General features: G+C 41.0%; 1 protein-coding gene across 12 annotated transcripts in view; it reads left to right on the top strand.

Moving 5' to 3' along the window:
* The window catches only part of LTBP1 (latent transforming growth factor beta binding protein 1), a 276,190-nt gene that overhangs the window by 66,806 nt on the left and 189,612 nt on the right, over window positions 1-19,772 (top strand). For 9 of the 12 annotated variants that reach the window (XM_077343424.1, XM_077343401.1, XM_077343391.1 and 6 more), the window contains exons 5-6: window positions 1,604-1,771; window positions 17,614-17,838. In XM_077343424.1, the coding sequence (XP_077199539.1) occupies window positions 1,604-1,771; window positions 17,614-17,838 (393 nt within the window). Of the gene's footprint in view, window positions 1-1,210; window positions 1,772-17,613; window positions 17,839-19,772 lie in introns of those variants that run through there. The other 3 variants (XM_077343487.1, XM_077343477.1, XM_077343469.1) reach the window with 2 other exon arrangements.

Here is a 19,772-nt window from a genome sequence, read left to right as displayed (position 1 = left end):
AGGCTGAAGACCACCAATCTAAAGAAATCTGCCAAGCAAAATGTTGAATTGGCTATGCACACTATACAGTCTTTATTGGTCCCTCAGTGGCTTCCATCAGCCATGTAGATAAGTTGGAAGGATGCCCATGATTTCTAAATAGCTGTGATATATGAGCACATTAAATTTCCACAAACAAGCAATATATAAATAAGGTCCTCTTGTATATGAAGAAGGAATTAACAAGTTTTCATAGTGACTCAGAAGCATGTTGTTTAAAGACTATTTGTTTAGGGTAAGCATTTGCTATGCAGCTGATGCCCAAACATTAATTGCTACGGTCTGCCGATTAATCAATTGGCACAATACTTTCACTTTCAGTCCCTTTTACTAAAAGGCAGAATTAAGAAAATGTTATATTGCTTTGATGTTAGGGAATATTCTTTATTTCCATGGGCTTTATCCTTAAGGTCTTCCCAGGGGGAAAAGTACACTAGATGAGCCAACCAACCTATGTGTATTCTGTGCAGTTATAATAGGATCAGAAAAAAGTGTGGCAACCCAGAAATGGCTGAAGTAAATATATGGCCTGTGAAGAACTCTGCTTTGGGGCAATTTCTGCAATTGTGTGAGTTGTTAATGTTATCTGTAAATGCTAGTAAGTAATGACTGCATTAAATTGTTAACAAGGAGGCCAAAGACATAATTTCAGAAATCTTGTTAGTCTTCAAATAGAAACTAAAACAAAAAGATATGCTTTTAAAAGTATCGAGGAGTATAAGATACGATTGCTCAGTAGCATGTATATATTACTATTCTGAAAATTAGGGAGTTTGTATATATTTCAGTCTGCTAAGAAGAAATTAAACTAAAATGTTGGACTCCGATACCACTCCACTCTCTGTCAGTTACAGGTGTTGCTCTAAAACAGTTTATCCTGTTGCTATCCACTGCCAATCTTTCACAATTAAAAACTAAGTTTAAGTGTAAGTAATTGGCGCCAAAGTAAACCTATAATATGTAAATCCATATGGTGTAACTAGTCCAAGAATCAGTGTGGGGGGGAAACAAAGGGTCCCGGCAGCTGCGTCACAGGATTTGACTTCAGGCAGGGGTGCCAGGAGATTTGAGACAGATGTTTTGAGACATGCAGCATGCCTGAAACAGTTCCAGGGGTCGGGCTACAAATAGTGACTTAATAAGTGTAGAAACAGGAAAAGTATGCAGGAGGGGAGGATGCAAGAGTTTATTCACCCCTAGGTGAACAGCCAGTCGCTTTACATTACATCTGCTTGTCAGGGTTGGCTATTTAAGCTGTCATGCCCTTGGTATTGCTCTTTGACTGTGAATAAAATGCAGCATTGTGATTACTAATCCCACTCCAGTGACTTGACTTTAAATGTGGTTTTGGAGTGGATCCCGGAGTCCTGTTTGCTAAGCTTCCTACTTCTGTTTCAAAGACCCCACTGGATATCGAGGAGAGAACACTGAAGACTACACTCCTCTATTTGGAAATTCTACTTTTTTAAAAATCTTGAAAACAAAAAACAAAGAATTTGAAGGAAATCAATGGCTACCAAAGTGATCTGTTTGTTTTTCTTTTTCTCTTTGCCTCTGCTTCCAGTGGGAAATCACACAGGACGTATCAAGGTGGTCTTTACACCCAGCATCTGTAAGGTGACTTGTAAAAAGGGCACCTGTCAAAACAGCTGTGAGAAAGGAAACACTACTACACTGATTAGTGAAAATGGACATGCTGCTGACACCTTAACAGCACCCAACTTCAGAGTAGGTAAGTCTTGTGAATCTTTGCTTCTCCTTGTTAATTCTTTTTGAGCCTAATTTGTTCATGAATATTCTGAATTGCATGGTGCTGAAGGGTCTGTTAGTAAACATCATGCTTTATATATTGTTGGGCATCCACAACTGCTCTTGATAATCTTCCTGAAGTATAAAAGAGAATAACAGTACTTTAAAATTTGCAGTTTCTGTTGCAGGGAGACTATATGTTAGACACTTAGTAGTTTTTCATGGAAACCCACAAATTGGATGGAAAAATACGGCAAGATGAAGGAAAAATAATGTTCTTTCAGTTTGTGGCGTACATTTTTATAGGCGAATGTGATACCTAGTTAGATGAAATTTTCCTGAAAGGCATTGTGCGGAAATTGCTTGATTTTGCATTCCTGGGAGTGAAATGGGTGCCAGCTTAAAACTCTTGCTTTGAGACTGCTGTGAGTGCAACAGATTTATTATGTGTCAAGTGTTCACACAGGATACAGAACACTTAGAAATTAAATGTTAAAATCAAGGTAAAGTACAATTATTGTCCCCAGCGATCACTTTTATGTGCTTTCCAAATCGAAATTTGAAAAAGGTGGTGTTCTTTGGTATACTACTTCAGTGATATACACCTTTTGTGATACATATGTCAAAAACAGGGTTTCAAAGTTTGTTTGAAGATACTGTATGAAAAATGCCATTTCCTTCCCTGTAAATTAACTGGTAAAATAGAAACTGATTTACTTAAAAGCAAATGTAGTAGATTTCTGTGCAAATTTATTGTGTCCAGCTGTGCAATGTAGCAGGTAAAACAGTTCAGATCATCACTAGGTAACTATGTTGATCTGCAAAACAGTCACCAGAAATGTGTTCCTGCTGCTGATTTTCCATACTAGCATCTCCTGAAACAGTTCATTTTCTGCAATAGTCCATAGAAGAATAGTTCAATCCTTCCAGATACAAGGCGGGGTGCAGTGGGGGAACAGATCACATTCTCGTGATTCTTTGACAGTGTTCTTAGCAGGGTTTGTATCAAACGAAGAACCTCAAAAAGAATTGCCTGAGAGACTAGAAGTCTCTCAGTAGTATCCTAGTACAGCATTTTAGAGATATAGTGGTATTTTGTCACATTGGTAGGTTTGTCACCTGTGTTGAATAGCAGTAATAGGCACTGAAAATAGACGTCCTGAATATAGGAATTGCAGGCATTTGGTGATCTAATTGTCAGTACAGATTATCCACAAAAGACAATGTCTGAAAGTTCTCAAGAATTGCATGATTTATAGGCTATGGTTTAGATCCATATATCAACACCTAAACAAAGGCTCTGCATTAAAAAAAAAACCTTGCTATGGGGAAATTATCCTACATTTCAATCAAGTATACAGCGGTACTCGAGAAACTGAAAAATAAGGAGAAATTTATAAATGGATACCATTAGAGTATCATGTAAAATATATACTTAGCACAGCTGTGCAAGCTGTAATTTGTTGCCCTGAAGGGCAGTGGACTTGATTTTGAAATACAGAAAGAAGACCTAAGCTGCTTGTTATTTACATTATCTACACTGAGAAGTATACAAGGTATTGATATATTGCTCATTTTCCATCTGTCCTCTCTTGTAGGTGTTTCAGAAATAGAATTTCTAAATAACACGCTTAAAAAAGTAATTGTCAATAACATTTTACATAGGATGGAGACATATGGTGTGTCCATTGGTTATTAATCAAAGCACAGTTAAAATGGGATGGAGGCTAAATATGCATTTTGGGCACCATAAGGATTTACCATTAACAAAGGGGATAACAAGAAACAAATAATGGATTTTTGAGTGCTAGGTCCATGCCAGGCCTGGTTTGCTTACATTTCAGACTCTCTCTATATACTTGAACAGCCCACTGATCTTGTATATTAGGTAACAGATGCCCCTATAGTTATTATAATTTCTGCTGTCCAGGGGTCAGTGTATAGGACATAATGAGCACCAAGCTGTACAATGGATTGTGGTTCAGGATATAAGATAGTCCTTGATCTCTGTCAGTAGCCTTTGGAGTGAACAGTAGCAATTCCTCAAGGGTTGCTGCCTGAAACCACCATCCCTGCTGCCACCCCTGTCCTCCCATCGCTTCTTCCTCTTCTCTCTCTGTCTCTCCAGCAGCTAATGTTTTTTCCTTCTGTCCTCCCAAGTTGTCTTGCAACTCAATCAGCAAGCCATAGGTACCCACCAGGGCTTTCTGCTCATGAGATTCCGTTGAAGTCATTGAGACGCCTCTGCCAATGTGTGTGATTTGCCATGGTGTGGAACAATAAGTGTTAACTGTTTCATCTCCTCAGTAGGGAAGAGGTAAGATGAGGAAGAACTAGCAGTGGCAGCAAGGGGTGAGAGGAAGGGATGAGCAGCACAACCTGCATCCTGTACCTGTATCAGTTATAGAGCTTGTCCTGAGACAAAATAGATTGGAGCAGATGCAGTGTTGGTTATGTAGGTTAACTGAAACATTTTAATGAAACAATATTTTAATAATTTTACTAATTTTAGTAATGCAGTCATAATCTATGCACAATTTTATTGTATGTTTTGGAGGGTCAATTTGAGACAAAACAGCAGGCTTTTTCAGATTGATTAAGTATTTGTTTAAGTCATGGGTGAGACAGTCAGGTTATGGATCCTCTCCTGCCAGGTTGCAAGCCCCCCTTGAGGTACCTTATTTTATTGTGTCTTGAAAGCACTACTGCTGAGGATGATGCATAGAAAGGAGCAGCATGATGAAAGTCACTCAGTGGATTTATTTCTAAGGCAGACAGGACTAGAGGCCCCTTTCACAAAATCTTTCCCTTCCCTTTTCTCTCATCCCTCATCACAAGATGCAACCTGGTCACTCCCCCCCCTCCTCATACACACAGATCATTTGGGTTTCTAGTGTTCTACACATTTATTTTGAAGCAGAGGTCTTCTGTGAAAGCACATGACTCTCCCACAGGCTTGCAACTCAGTACGTTCTGTGTTGCTGTTAGGAGCTCAAGATGGGTCTTGACACTGGAATGGTTGAAGATCACTAATCTAAATAAAGGATGTATATATCCTACAGGTACAGAGAGGGAACAGTTTTTTTCCTAATAAAATGAAAGCAATGTGAAGAATTGTATTTAAAAACTGTAGATTTTCCACAGATCTCCTATAGGTTTTAACACATGCTGTGAATACTCTGCATCATTTCACCCTCACCCTACTGTTGCATTTATTCCAAAGATATGTAGAATGTTTTTAACTCCCCCTTCTTATTAGTAGATTTTTCTGACAGCTTTTCTCCTACTATGGTATCCAATTAAACTAAGTAGTCCCGGATGGGTATTTTTTCTGGTTCCATATAAATTTAGTAACTTTTTTCTATCAAAAAAGAAACCCCACCTAAAGACAGTAATGCAAGGAAAAGTTGAAGGCAGTAGGAAAAAAGAGCCCAACATGAGATGGATTTTCTCAGTAAAGAAAGTCTCAACCTCCATTTTGCAAGGCTGTAAACAGTGGGGCATTTTCAAGATCATTATTTCATGGGGACATCATGAGTGATAAGTGATTTGGCAGCACACATAATGTACTGAAATTCAAAAAAAATTGATTCAGACCTAATTTTGAATTTTGCATACGAGTACATTTTTGCTTGTGTTGAATGATTGTTTTGTTGGTGGTTCCAGCTTTTCAAAGAATTTGGAGACTGCTGCACCATGGTTGCCTCAGCTTTGGCTAGGTTGCGTTTGTATCTTTGTCTGAAGAGTTGGAACAGATGTGACCATAACCCTTGAGAGATTTCACCAGGCTTTAAAAAACTTCCACTCCATTGCCAATATAACTATGAATCTCTACACTAGAAATATACTTCCAGGACACTGCAGTAAATGCTGGAAACCGACACAAACATATTTACATGCCTCCCGCTCCCACCCCAACCACATCAAACAATCTAGAGTCTATAGCCAAGTCCTATAGTCACATCTGAACCAATCTCTCAAACAGATATACTTTCTTGAAGGATCTACAGGCATTTTTGCAACTATAGCATCTTCCTTATATGGGAAGAAAGTTGACTGGAAAGGGCAGAAAGATACCCAGGGACATGACAAGCCCAAAGAAAATGACAACAGAACAGCTTACAACTCAAACCAGTTGAATAGTCACTGGGGGGGGGGGGCACCATATCTTTCTTATACACAGCCTACTAACCTAAATCAACTTATCACCCGTAATGATAAACTACTTAACCAACTTTGCTCTCATACATAACCCAGCAACACTATCAGCAGACCCATACCATCTCACATATTCCTGCTCATCCTCTTATAATTTATGCCATCATGTGTCAGCAGTATCCTTCCACCCTCTACATTGGACAAACAATCCAGTCCCTATGATAAAGAATAAATGGACATACGTCTGATATTAGAATTCACAATATTCAAAAATTAGTGAGAGAACATTTTAACTCTCCAGGTCATTTAATTGCTGATCTAAGAGTAGCATTTCACATACAAAGGAATTTCAAAGGGAGATTAGATATGCAACTGAATTGCAACTGATAATGAAACTCAAGGCAGTAGATCCTCCTGGACTGAACTGCGACCTAGGTTTCATGTCTTATTACCAATGCTGATTTCTCCACGTCACCTACACCTCTGCATATCATACCTAACCCAATCACACATGCTATTGTCATTTGTCTGCTACTGTCACTTGGCATCTCAAATCACTCCACTATCCAATATATAAAGACATATGGACTCACATTCTAGCTGTAGAAGAAGAAGAGTTGGTTTTTATACCCCACTTTTACTGCCCCAAGGAATCTCAAAGCAGCTTACAATCACCTTCTGTTCCTCTCCCCATAACAGACACCTTGTAAGATAGGGAGGCTGAGAGGGCTGTGACAGGACTGCTTGGTTAGAACAGCCGTATCAGGGCTGTGACAAGCCCAAAGTCATCCAGTTGGCTGCATGTGGAGGAGCGGCTCACCAGATTAGAAGCCACCACTCTTAACCACTATACTACACTGTATCTGAAGAAGTGAGCAGTGACTCATGAATTCTCATGCCACAAGTTTTGTTAGTCTTGCTTTTTTTTATTACCCAGTTTTGTCATCCACAAGGAAGACCCCAGTTTATTATTAGATATAGTTGTACCTTGTTTCCCTCCCTATATAGTCATTCAAAAATAATAGAGGCTAGTACCTTTTCCATATCTCCATGTTGCTGCTGTTTCCCAGTGAGTTGAATCCCCAGCTGATGCTCTGGCTTTGTAGTACCCCTTTAGTAAATGGGTATTTGTCCTGGGGATTCCCCCCCCCCCCGAATTAATACTTGGGGGGGGGGGAAATATGGAAAAAGTGAATCCAGAAAATGTGATTTAATAGGACAATAAATTTGGACCTACTCCTGGAGCAGGCAAAAATTGTGCAGAAAGTTTTACAAAAATAGATGATTTATGAATGCTGAATGCTGAATGCTGACCCATGTGAGAAATGGTCTAGTATGAATAAAGTAAACTAAAATTGCCTGTAATATTGTTGATTCATGGGGCAAATTTATGTTAGTCTATGAAAGTGCATTAGATTAACCCTGCATTGAGCAGGGGGTTGGACTAGATGGCCTGTATGGCTCCAACTTTATGATTCTAAAGTGTAAGTTTCTCTGATTCTTGTATCCATGCGATTCATGGATTTTAATCACGAAGCATCTTTAATTTTAATTGTAATAAATACCATTAATTATGTACTATACCGAGCCCATGGAAGAACAATAGAAAGTAATTTAATTTGTTTAAAAAGTGGATGTAAGGAAGTCAATGTATTATTTGACTGTAGCATTCATGTGGGGGAGACGAATCCATGAACAGATTATGGCATTAAACTGGTTCTTTATCAAACTTGTTTTTAAAATGTCAGTGTTAGGTGCAGAAGAAAGAAAATGATCACCAGATCATTTCCCCAGGAATTTTGATATCAAAGTATGCCATTTAATCCTTGATTTGTATTTCTTCTATTTTGCTTTTAACAAAGCACTTATGTTTATTCTGTTCCATATTTTATATGAAATCCCGCAGGGTTCAATGGCCAATATAAAAGAGGTGATAGCTGAGGAACAGTTTGGTTACTGCTGATATGTCAATACCTTAGTTATTCAAGCATATATTCCAAATAGCTTTGGTGTATGTTTGTGAGTGTGTCTGTGAGGGGAAGTACAATGACATAAAAGGGCTTCTGTGCCAGGGAAAGCAGATTAAGGAGACGCATAAAGTCAGACAAAACAGCTTGTAGAAGTGGAGCAAGGCTTTAAAACCTTTTGGCAACTTGTGCCAAACTCTTGGTGCTTAGTTTTCTTTGTAATATAATTATTTCTTTGTCCATCTTGCCCCTCTTTTGCAGTAGGTGCATGGCAAGTTTAATCTGCGATAGATAATTTGTTGCCCTTATAAATGATAAATGAAATTAAAAAATCAAATTGTACTTTAGCTTTACATTACTGAAGTTCATAATTATTGTTTTAAAAATATAGTCTTCATGCTCTTCAAACAATCTAGTCAATATAAAAGTTTTTTGGTTTTGTTTGGTTGTCAAATCAAAGCTGATTTATGCAAGAGACATTCAAAGTCATTTGCCATCTACATATTGACCCCAGTGTTTCTTGGTGGTCTCCCATTCAAATACTGACCAGGGACAAATTTGCTTACCTTCTAAGATCTGATGAGCTTGGGCTAGCCTGGGCTAACCAGGTCAGCACTGTTTTAGAATACCAATTTAATAAAATAATTCATGGTCATTTTTTTAAAAAATGGCAGTGTATTGTCACTTATCTGTGAGGCCCCCAGAGGCTCGATGCGGGTCACATAAAAACCAATCCCCTAAAACAATAAAAGCACAATAAAACATAATACAATTAATACAAAAGTTAAGACAAGAATGGCGGCAAAATTCAATATAACTAACCCAATTCCACACCCACTATGAAGGGAAAGGGAGGGGGCAGATGACAGATGCAACCATCTCATTTGTGAGGGGGGCTAGATCTTCTTGCTGCCCAGCCTCAAATGAAAGCCTGGCCAAAGAGCTCTGTCTTGCAAGCCCTGCGGAATGATGACAATTCCTGCAGGGCCCGCAGCTCTTCCGGGAGCTCATTCCACCGGGTTGGGGCCAGGACCAAAAAAGCCCTAGCCCTGGTCAAGGCCTGGCGAGCTTCCTTGGAACCGGGAATGACCAATAGGTTAGCCCCCACAGAGCGTAAGGCCCTGCAGGGGCCATAGGGCGATAGGCGGTCCCTCATATACACTGGATCCAGACCACGGATGGCCTTGAAGGTCAAAACCAAAACCTTGAACCGTAAGATAACCGGTAGCCAATGTAGCTGCCTCAGCATTGGCTGGATATGGGCCCTCCAAGGTGTAACCGTTAGGACCCTAGCAGCCGTATTTTTGACCAGTTGCAGTTTCTGGATCAAGCCCAAAGGCAGGCCAATGTAGAGCGAGTATCATTGATCATGGACTGCCTTTCTGGGCTGCGATTGGGAGGCACTGTTTTGTGCTAGTTCCTGTTTTGCCTGGCGGATAGGTTTTATAAGGCGGTGGTGCAGGACTTCTGCTCAGCACCTTAGTCTTTGACCTGTGAGATCCCTCTAGGGCAGTGGTCCCCAGCCCCCGGTCTGGGGACCGTTACTGGTCTGTGGATCAGTCAGTACCGGTCCGCAGCTCCTCCTCGTCCTTTTCCCCAGCTGCTGACTCAGGGGCTGCCCTGCCACTCTGCCGCGAGCTCATCTTTGGTGCTCTCCAGTGGCTGCCATGGCTGGGGAACCCCCTCGGTATGGCACTGAGCAGCTGCTGCTGGCAGCTCCCCCAGTGGGTGATAGGAAGTCAGGGGTGCCGGCGGGGAAGCAAGTGGAGCAGGGGCTCAGGCAGTGGTGACATCCCTCGGCAAAAGACTACCCCCCGCTTCCGGGCCTCAGTAAAATTGTCAAGCGTTGACCAGTCCCCGGTGATAAAAAGGTTGGGGACCACTGCTCTAGGGTTTCATTTTGTTCCCTAGGCTCTTCAGCATCTAGATGAAACTGCTGGTTGATTTCACATGGAGATTTGGACTGGATTGTCATCAATATGTGGATGAAACTGAGTTCTGTCTTGCATTTCCATCTGATCTTAGGAAGGCTTCTAAATGGAAGCTTAATCCTGAACAGACAGAAGTACTACTGGTGAGCAGAAAGTCTGACCCAGAATTTAAGATGCCACCCATTCTGGCTGGGGCTGCATTCCCCTTGAGGAACAGGTTTATAGTCTGGGGGATGCTCTTGGATCCAGGCCTCTTGATTGGTAAGCAGCTCTGGACAGAAGTTCCTTTTATCAGCTTCAGCTGATTGGCCAGCTCTGCCTTTCCTTGACAGAAAATATCTGGCCAATTTGGGGAGGTCCTACAATTAGATTACTACAATACTCTTTATGTAGGGCCACCCTTGATAAGTGTTTGGAAGTGTTAGGAAACGTAAATTGGTACAGAATTTATGTAAACTGTACAGAATGCTGCAGCCAGAATGTTGACTGAGTGGGTCATAGGGACCATATGACTCCATTCTTGGCCTATCTGCACTGGCTCCCAGTCAGTATCTGGGCACAATTCATGGAGCTGTGATGACCTTTAAAGTCTTACATGGTTTGAGACCAGAATACCTGAAGGACCACCTACTCCCTTATGAAACTACCTGACCAGATTAGGTAAATGGAAAGCTAGGAGAGAGCTTTCCTGGTTGTCGCTAGGGATAGACATGAACCAGAAAATTCCAGTTCAGGGTGTTCTCAAACCAAACACCCAAATTCAGATAACCCAAGCCCCCCCCCCCCACTGGTCTGATTCAGGCCAGTCATTTTATTTCTGCCTACTTAGAAGGTGGGGAAGTGAAACGGAGGGGTGGTGCTGAAAAGGCTTGCACACTTTTAAGACTGACAGTGGGGCCCACAGGCTTCTCAGCTGTCAGGTCAAAATGGCTGCAAGCCTTTTCGGTGCACCAAATCACTTCCCTCCCTTCCAAAGGGATTAAGTTTACCATTCTGTTCTATGGGAGCAGAATGGGAGCTCACTCACACACTCACTCACTCACTCACTCACTCACTCACTCACTCACTCACTCATTCCTTTGGCTTATATAAAACCCCTCTCAGATCAGCTGGATTGGGGTGGTTCACAATAAAACATACAGTTAAAATACAAAATACCATCAGAATACAAAATACATTTCCCGACAGCTGGCAGGACTGACCATCTAGCCAACACTACATCACAGATTGGGGCAACCATTCCCAACTTTAACTAAACCCTCCACAGCAATTCTATTCCCAGATGTGTAATATTGATGGATGATGTTAGCCCAGGGGGCGATGTCGGTCTCAGTGGAGTACAGATTACACAAGAATGGGCAAGGACTCGATCATATTTCCTGGTCTGTAGCCTGACGTCAACCAAAAGCCTGGTGGAAGAGTTCCGTCTTGCAGGCCCTGCGGAACACAGTGAGCTCCATCAGGGCCCTTAGCTCTTCTGGAAGCTCATTCCCCCAGGCAGGGGCCAGGACTGAAAATGCCCTGGCCCTGGTCAAGGCCAGGGGCACCTCCTGAGGACCCGGGACTACCATCAGATTCATACCTGCAGAGTGGAACACCCTGTGGGGAGCATAAGGAGGTAAGTAATCCTGCAGATAGGTAGGACCCAGGCCAAGGACATCCTTGAAAGCTAAAACCAAAAACCTTGAACTTGATCCAGAAGCAAACTGGCAACTGATGCAACTGTCTCAGCAACTGCTGGATGTGGGACCTCAAGGATGACTTAGTGAGGACCTGTGCAACTGAATTCTGTACCAGTTGCAATTTCCAGGTCAGGGACAGGGTAGGCCCGCATAGAGCGAGTTACAGAAGTGTAATCTGGAAGTGACAGTTGCATGGATCACTGAGGCCAGGTGTTCCATGGACAGGTAGGGTGTTAGTAGGCATGCTTGGCTCAGGTGGAAAAATGCTATCTGGGCTATCTTTGTGACCTGAGCCTCCATAGATCAGGGGGCATCAAAGATCACCCCAAATTCCTGGCCATTTGGTTCAGATGTAAGTTGCACCCATCCAGGCAATGGAGATGCATTTCCTGATCCTGCCCCCCTCTTCCCAGCCACAGGACCTCCATCTTAGAGGGGTTGATTTTCAGATGACTCTGCCTGAGCTGAGTTTCAGCTTGGATGTAGCAGACACATCTGCCACCACCACCCCCTGCTACAAATCATCAAATCCAGAAATCATTGGAGCGCTGTGACAGGAGTTTGCATGACCTCCAGTCTGCAAGCGACGAGCCAGGCTGTTTTTGTAGAGTTTGGGGGTTTGTGCTGTTGGTCATGTCCATCCATAGTTGTGGCACAAAAATTCTGGAACTCTCCCTAAAGAGAGAGCTTGTCCTTCTTCTTGTCCCATCATCTGCCAGCAGATAAAGACATTTTGTTCCATTTGGAATCTTCTTGGTGATCCCCCCTTCCTGCCCAGTGTTTTAATAAAAAAAATTGTATGTGTTATATCCCTGATTTTGGTGGTGTGTTTCGTGTTGGTTTAAATAGTTTTAAGGTGTGATTTTATTATGTAAGTTTTTAATCATTAGTGCCTTGGGCGAGCTAGGAGACCCTTAGGACAGAAAGGTGGCGTATACAATTTGTAAAATAAATAAATACATTGTTCTTTAAACTCCATATGATAGGCCTGCTCATAGTTGTAACAGCCAGCTCTTGTAAAAAGAGAATTATGCAGCTTCAGATAGAAGCATAATGTGTGAATAATTTCTAATAAGAAGTACTGACACCTCATACTCAAAACAGAAATATACTTGAATATAGAAATGAACTGTATTTTGTTACATTATATGCCAAAATGATCCCTGCTGCATAAACCAAGTGAAATAAAAGAGAAAAAGTTATTTTATGCAAAGTGAGGAAAGCCTTTTGAAATTTGTGGTTCACTCTGCACATGTTGCAGTGCCAGTTTCACTATGGCATACAACATTAAAATAAAATATACATCAACTGTAACTTCATTAAGGCAGAACTAAATGTTTTGCACAGTTTGCCTAGACGCTGAAGTTCAAGCCAAGTTTGGATTTCAGTAATCCAAGCACAAGAAAGATTTTGACAAATAAACTGTTGAAAATATATCCATTGTCATGGCTGAACTACTTAAAGAAGGCTAACAGGATTTGTAAACGTTATAACAGGACAAACATGATTGTTCAGGCTATTATATCTGCTCTGCTAGTTCTGTATTCCTGTATTAGTTGGGTACTTTGAAGGCTTCTCTGAAGCTTTGTTTTTGTGTAAAACAATTATGGAATAGCAGTGATGATTGAATCAGGGCCATGTTATCCATGTAGCACATGCTTTGGTTTCCACACTTCCCGTGCAGTGCCTTCTTCCCATAGATGAAGGCCATAGCCTCTTTCCTCCCCCCTTTCCCCTCTTTAAGGACACTTGAAGTAACACTCCTTTCCACTGTGTGTGTGTGTGTGGGGGGGTCTCTCTGCCCCATTCTGGCTACTCTGCTAGGGCCCCATAAATCTTTAAACTGGCTCTGGCGCTATGGGTCCCACAAATCCTTAAATCATTCTTGGATTAAATTCCAGTGACCGTTTATGAAATCCAACCACTTGAGACTTAAACTTCTCTTCCAAATTAGCAATATATCTTATTCATATGAATCCTTTGGGAGAAATAGGATGGCTGCTAGTGGATCACATCAAGGTATTGGTTCTTACCTTTGAAGCCATCCACGGTCTGGGCCCGACATACCTGCCTATCTCCCTATGATCCCCGCAGGGCCTTGCTCTCTGCGGATATGGTTGCTGATGGTTCCTGGCCCACGGGAGGTGTATCTGGCCTTGATCAGAGCCAGGGCCTATTTGGTCCTGGTTCCAGCCTGGTGGATTGAGCTCCTGGAAGTACTGAAGGCTCTGTTGGAGTTGTCACCGTTCAAGATGGAGCTCATCTGCATGGCTTTTGGTTGAGGATAGAACTGGAAGCTCCTGTCCCCCTTTCTTTCCCCACAGTAGCTGCTGTGGAGATTACAAGAGTTTGCTGCCACAAACATATAGGCTGTGAGCTGCCAGGGACTTTGGGGAAGGTGGGATTCTGAGATAGCTTTATCTGTCACCACGTTGGGGATTAAATTTTTAATTGGGGGATGGGGTTTTATTATTTATTGTATGACTGTGACCCACCATGAGCCAACATCACTGAGAATGGTGGGATATAAATTCAAAAATAAATAAATAGATACTTTATCCTGAATCATCAGTTAACAACCATTGTTTCAAAGTAAACTAGTGCAACTGAGCATGAAGCAGCTAATGTAGATAGTGTATATTGATTTCTTTAATGTCTGAGTGATTGGATCTCCAGAAGTATACACAAAAAATGATCATACAGGGGAGAGAGATGAGCATTTGGATAAATGCAGAATATTTATGGAATTTATTTGCCATTCATATGCTATTACTTATTTATCTCTTGCTGGTTGATTCAAGAACAGAACAATCCCAAGGAAATCTACTCAGATGTATATTCCACGTTATTTCTTGCGGCATACTTCCAGAAAAGTACCCTTAGTGTTGCAACCTAAGTGATTCACTGGTATCTCATAAAAAGAGTGAGGGCCAAACTAGATGTGATGGTGTACTTGGGTCTGGCCTGTGGATACTTGTTTCCATTTTAAAGAGATTTTAAATCCTATGATGCAGCACTATGAGCGGAGGCTCTCCTATTCCCCACCGATTCACCATGTCAAGTGCAGAAATGACTGAGGAGGTTGTGTGCAGCCATTTCTCTTTAGAACAGCAAAGATATCTAAAGTTATGAGACATTTGGCCATAGATAAATATGGGCCCAATGAATAAGAGACAGTAGACTCAGATTTTGGTGCCCTTTATTGTTCTATGTTTGTCTTAACTGGTCATTTAGATTTCTCGGATCCTATAGGGTTAAGGCACGGTAGATAAAATACGGAAAGAAGTTTCTCTTTTCCTTAGTATCTTTCCTGGAAGGGGATGAAGTAAGATTGAAGCTATTGTACAGTATTCAGTTCGGAATGAGGTTCTTGACCTTATTTAGTCACAACAGCTTTTTGTCTTTGCTTTTTTACATTTATAGATTAATTTACAACTAAATTATTTAGTCTGCTCTCCATTACTAGCTGCCTTGTTAATCCAGCTGCTGATCAAGATTAACTGAAACATGATGCTCAAATGTTGGTAGTTACATTACCACCACAGAAATAGAGAAGTAGAATTAGTGAAATGATATTCTTAATTGGACCAACCAGTAGTTGATTTTTGGTGGGTGCTTGTGCATTAAGCCTTTGGTGTACAGTTTTGTTTTTTGTATTGTCATCCTTCTCCTATGTAGCGGCTTTCTTCATAAGGTTCCCCCGGCTTGTCTTGTTTTTGTGTTGTCTTGGAGTTTTGTCTTAGAGTCAAGTTTACTGTGTATGCCATTAACATAGTGGGCTGTTTTCTGGGGATTATGTGTAGAACCACAGTACTTGAAGCTGATTGTAGTTGTAGATGAGGAAAAGGTGACCCATTAAACTCCCTTGAATTTATTTTAATCTCCATACTAATGACTTTAATCAATGTATTACAGGAATGATACTGCAGTTTCAATCCTTTTTAAAATGCTGCTCTCCTGGGAAGATAGTGACCCAGGTGAATTAAGAGCAAGCTATTCAGCTGTTATGAAAAAGGCAGAGATTTATTTAAAGAGTGTTGCAAGAGATACAGAAGCATATCTTGTTAGAACTGCAGTACTTCTCACAAAGTGTACCAGATTTTGAGTCGTCTTAGAAAATTTCTCTAGCACTAGATTTATTAAGATGTTAAAATAGAGATCATTATTCATAACTTGTGTTTGGTATGGTTTATTAAAGGTAATGGTAGGTGAAGGGTAGTTTGTTTCTTTTTTTGTAGACAAATATGGTGTCAAATATGGTTAGAGCCTCTTGTGGCGCAGAGTGGTAAGGCAGCAGACATGCAGTCTAAAGGTCTGCCCATGAGGTTGGGAGTTCGATCCCAGCAGCCAGCTGAAGGTTGACTCAGCCTTCCATCCTTCTGAGGTCGGTAAAATGAGTACCCAGCTTGCTGGGGGGTAAACGGTAATGACTGGGGAAGGCACTGGCAAACCACCCTGTATTGAGTCTGCCATGAAAACGCTAGAGGGCGTCACCCCAAGGGTCAGACATGACTCAGTGCTTGCACAGGGGACATCTTTACCTTTTTACCTTATTGTGTGAAATTTTAATAGCCATGTGAGTCCCATGAAAACATCCTCCTTCACATATTGGAAACTATGTCCTGTATGTAGTTCTGGTGATAGTCAACAGATAAATAATTTTTAAAAATGTGTGTATATACCTGGTTTCTTGGTGTTCACTGATAGTTCTTCCACTTTTTGGTATTGTTTTGCTATTCCTTACCAGTATTGTTTGTGTATTATTTAAGCTGATTACAGATTAGAGAATCTGATTGCCTGCTGGTATTACTGAGTCCAAATAAAGCCGTTTTTGGCCTTTTATTTGGGGATATTCAGCTACAAGAAAGGTAGCTGGGGCAGAGGGAGATGAAAGCTCTACACAGCCTCAGCTGGAATTGATTCTTCTTGTAGCTCAGTTTAAACAGAGCTGCATGAGGAGCCAGCCCAGCATTGATTAGTGCAGTAGTAGCTGAGAGCTTCTAGCCAGGTCTGTGTTCAGCAGGAAGAGACCTCCCTACTGCACATGGATCCTTTGGTCAGCTTCTCCTGCAGTGCAGTTTAAATCAAACTGCATGAGAAGTCAAGCCTGCCCCAGGATGGTGCTGACTTTTTAAAAAACGGTATTTTTTTTTCTTAGTTCAATTGGAGCCAGGAAAAAAAACAGAATATTCAAAAAATCCTGGATCTGAACACTATACTGGTATTGGAATCCAGGATTCTTGGGAAATTCTGAATTTTTTCCAGGACCAATGGAACTGAACTGGAAATAGTGGGGACATTTTCTTGTTTTCTGAGGTTCATGTTTTTACTTTAGTTCTTTAAGTGTTAATTCATTGATAGTATATTTTATCCCAGGAACAGCATGAGGGCCAAATTAATGTAAATAGTAGGAACAGCATGAGGACCAAATTAGTGGAAATAGTAATCTTTCTTCCAAATCTGCAGAATTCAGAAATTGCACCACCAATCCCCTAGATTAGCGATCCCCAACCTGTGGGCAGCGGACCACATGTGTTCCTTCGACTAATTGGAGGTGGGCCCTGAAGGACGCCTTCTCCCCCTCCCCCAGCCCTTTACTTCATCCCCCCTGGCCCTTTACTTCATTGTTGTGGCGTGTCTGTATCTTATTTTGAAGGGATGTTTAAACATTACCATAGCAATCAGAGAGTGCTAGGGCAGTGGTTGAGAGTAGAGGAGTAAACTACACCCCCACACCGGGCCTCAGTAAAAGGCATTGAGTGGTCCCCGGTGATAAAAAGGTTGGGAACCACTGTTGTACTATTATTGTCTGTATCATAACAGTTACAGTCCAGTGTTGCATGAAATATGACCGCATAAATATATATATTATTCATGTTGTGTTTTACTAAATACTGAAACATAACTAATTTCATTTTGAACAGAAAATACAGCCTGAGAATGGGCATCTCTGAATAAATTCCTCAAGTGCTTGAAGGTGGGAAGGATACACCTACCAGTAATCAACAAAATGATTAAATGGTTGATTATATTTTTTGAAGTGACTGATAAATTAACACTGATCTCCCCCATGCTTTTGTTTTTCAGTTATTTGCCATCTTCCATGTATGAATGGAGGCCAGTGTAGTTCTAGAGATAAATGCCAATGTCCTCCTAATTACACTGGTAAACTTTGCCAGATTCCAGTGCAAAACAGCAATGGTCCAAAGCTCTATCATAATCCACAGCAAGCAAGCAAGCCTGTGGGATCACATGTCATCCATTCTACACATACTTTACCACTGACTATGCCTGGGCAGCAAGGAGTAAAAGGTAAACATTTTCTCTTCCTCTTAATCTGTACATTTTTCTATCAACTGTAGATTTACTTCTTATTTTGACTGCCAGAGAGCCAGAGACTGCCATAAAATCTGTCCCTGTAGCTTTTAAATTTAACAGGAATTCAAAGACCATCAAAAATGACTGGATATTGTTTCCCTTAGATGGTTCAAGTAACAGGAAACATGTCAGTGAGAGGCTGCTTGATAAGATATTGTGACTTTCATTCATTCCAAACCATAAATGAATTTGTACTTTCAAAATGAGACAGCTTCTGTAATGATATCCTGCTTCTTTTCATGAAGTGGCTTGCCCTTAAAAGTTTTACAATAGCTCATTGTATGTTGCTTATCTTTTTCATATCTTTGCTGTCAGAGAGAAGTCCAGGTAGAGAGAGAACAAGACTCAAAGTCAGACTATATGAAACCAACTACAATTGCTTTGATTCCAATTACCCAGATATCTGTTGGAAGACCAACTCTGCTAAAAATTGAAAAATTCAATAAATTCTTGTCTTGCTGACAGCTTCATTTCCCAGAAGGTGGTGTGGTCAACTAGGGGGTCTGCAATTTTAAACTTGATTCTCACCAATGTAGAAAAACTGGTTGATGAGGTGAAAGTAGTGGGCACACTTGGTAGTAATGGCCATGTGATTTTGGAATTTACAGTCTGGGGAGAGAGAAAAGCTGTACATAGTCAGACACATAGGCTGAACTTCAAGAAAGCAAACTTTAACAAACTTAACATTATTCTGGGTAGAATCCCATTGTCAGAACACCTTAAGGCGATGGGAGTTCAAGAGGAATGGGAGTTTATGAAAACTGAAATACTGAAGGCACAACCACAAACCGTTCCCTTGAGAAAGAAAAACAAGAAGAGCCTAAAGAAGCAAGGGTGCCTCCTTAAACAGCTTTCAAAAGATCTGAGTAATAAAAAGATTCATTTATAAAACTGAATGGGTGGGCCTTATAATCATAGATTAATGTAAACAAATAACTAATGCTTGTAGAGAGAATATTAGAAAAGCTAAAGCTTAGTATGAGCTTAGGCTAATGCTAAATGCTAAAGACAACAAAAATGTTCAAAGTAAGAAAAAGAGTAAGGACATGGTAGGACTATTGCAGGGGCAAGAACGTGACATTGTAACAGGTGATGAAGAGAGGGCTGAACTGCTCAATTCTTACTTCTCAGTCTTCTCTTGCAATGGAAATCATAGACAGAAGAGATTGTGTCTTTGCTTGGCTCTTTTGGCCCTTTCTTGTATGCCCAGGAAAATGCCATTTCCCACTTTGGGGTTGGGAGGCGAATTTCTTCCAGGCCACAAAGTGGTGATCAGCATTTCCCTGGGCATGCAAGAAAGAGCCACAAGAGCCAAGGATAGACACAATCCCTTCTGCCTACCCATGCACAATCTGTCTAAGTTCACAGAATCGGCATTTCTTTCAGATGGCTATCTAGCCTCTACTTAAAAACTTCCAAAGAAGAAGAACTCACCACCTCCCGAGAAAGCCTTTTCCACTGGGAAGCTGTTCTGTGGTTTTTATAGTCTGTTGGTGGTTTTTATCATCAGTAGCTAGCTTTAGAAATCAAAATTTTATTCTCAAAATTTGCTTATAGAAATTTGTTCTTAGCACTTCCAATAATGTTAATGGTAACATGTACAGAGACCTATTAGATGGGTCCAAAGGTTCATGTAGCCCAGTATTGCTATCAGAAGTCAGCCAGATGCAGGGTTTATGCTAGCAAAATGGGATTTCTAAATGGGTATTAAACCAAGATTTAGAATTCTGAGATTTTGTTGCTGGGAGAGCTGTGAACAAGCTTTAGTGGGCCTGGGTATAGATATCAGATGACATGGTAAATTGGAGCTTGATTCAAGACTTCCTAAAGCTTTCAGTTATGCTCTGTGCAAGAATAGAGGAGACAGG

Source organism: Paroedura picta, chromosome 1 (assembly GCF_049243985.1).
Source record: "Paroedura picta isolate Pp20150507F chromosome 1, Ppicta_v3.0, whole genome shotgun sequence".
NCBI lineage: Eukaryota > Metazoa > Chordata > Lepidosauria > Squamata > Gekkonidae > Paroedura > Paroedura picta.
This window is presented reverse-complemented; position numbering and strand designations above follow the sequence as displayed.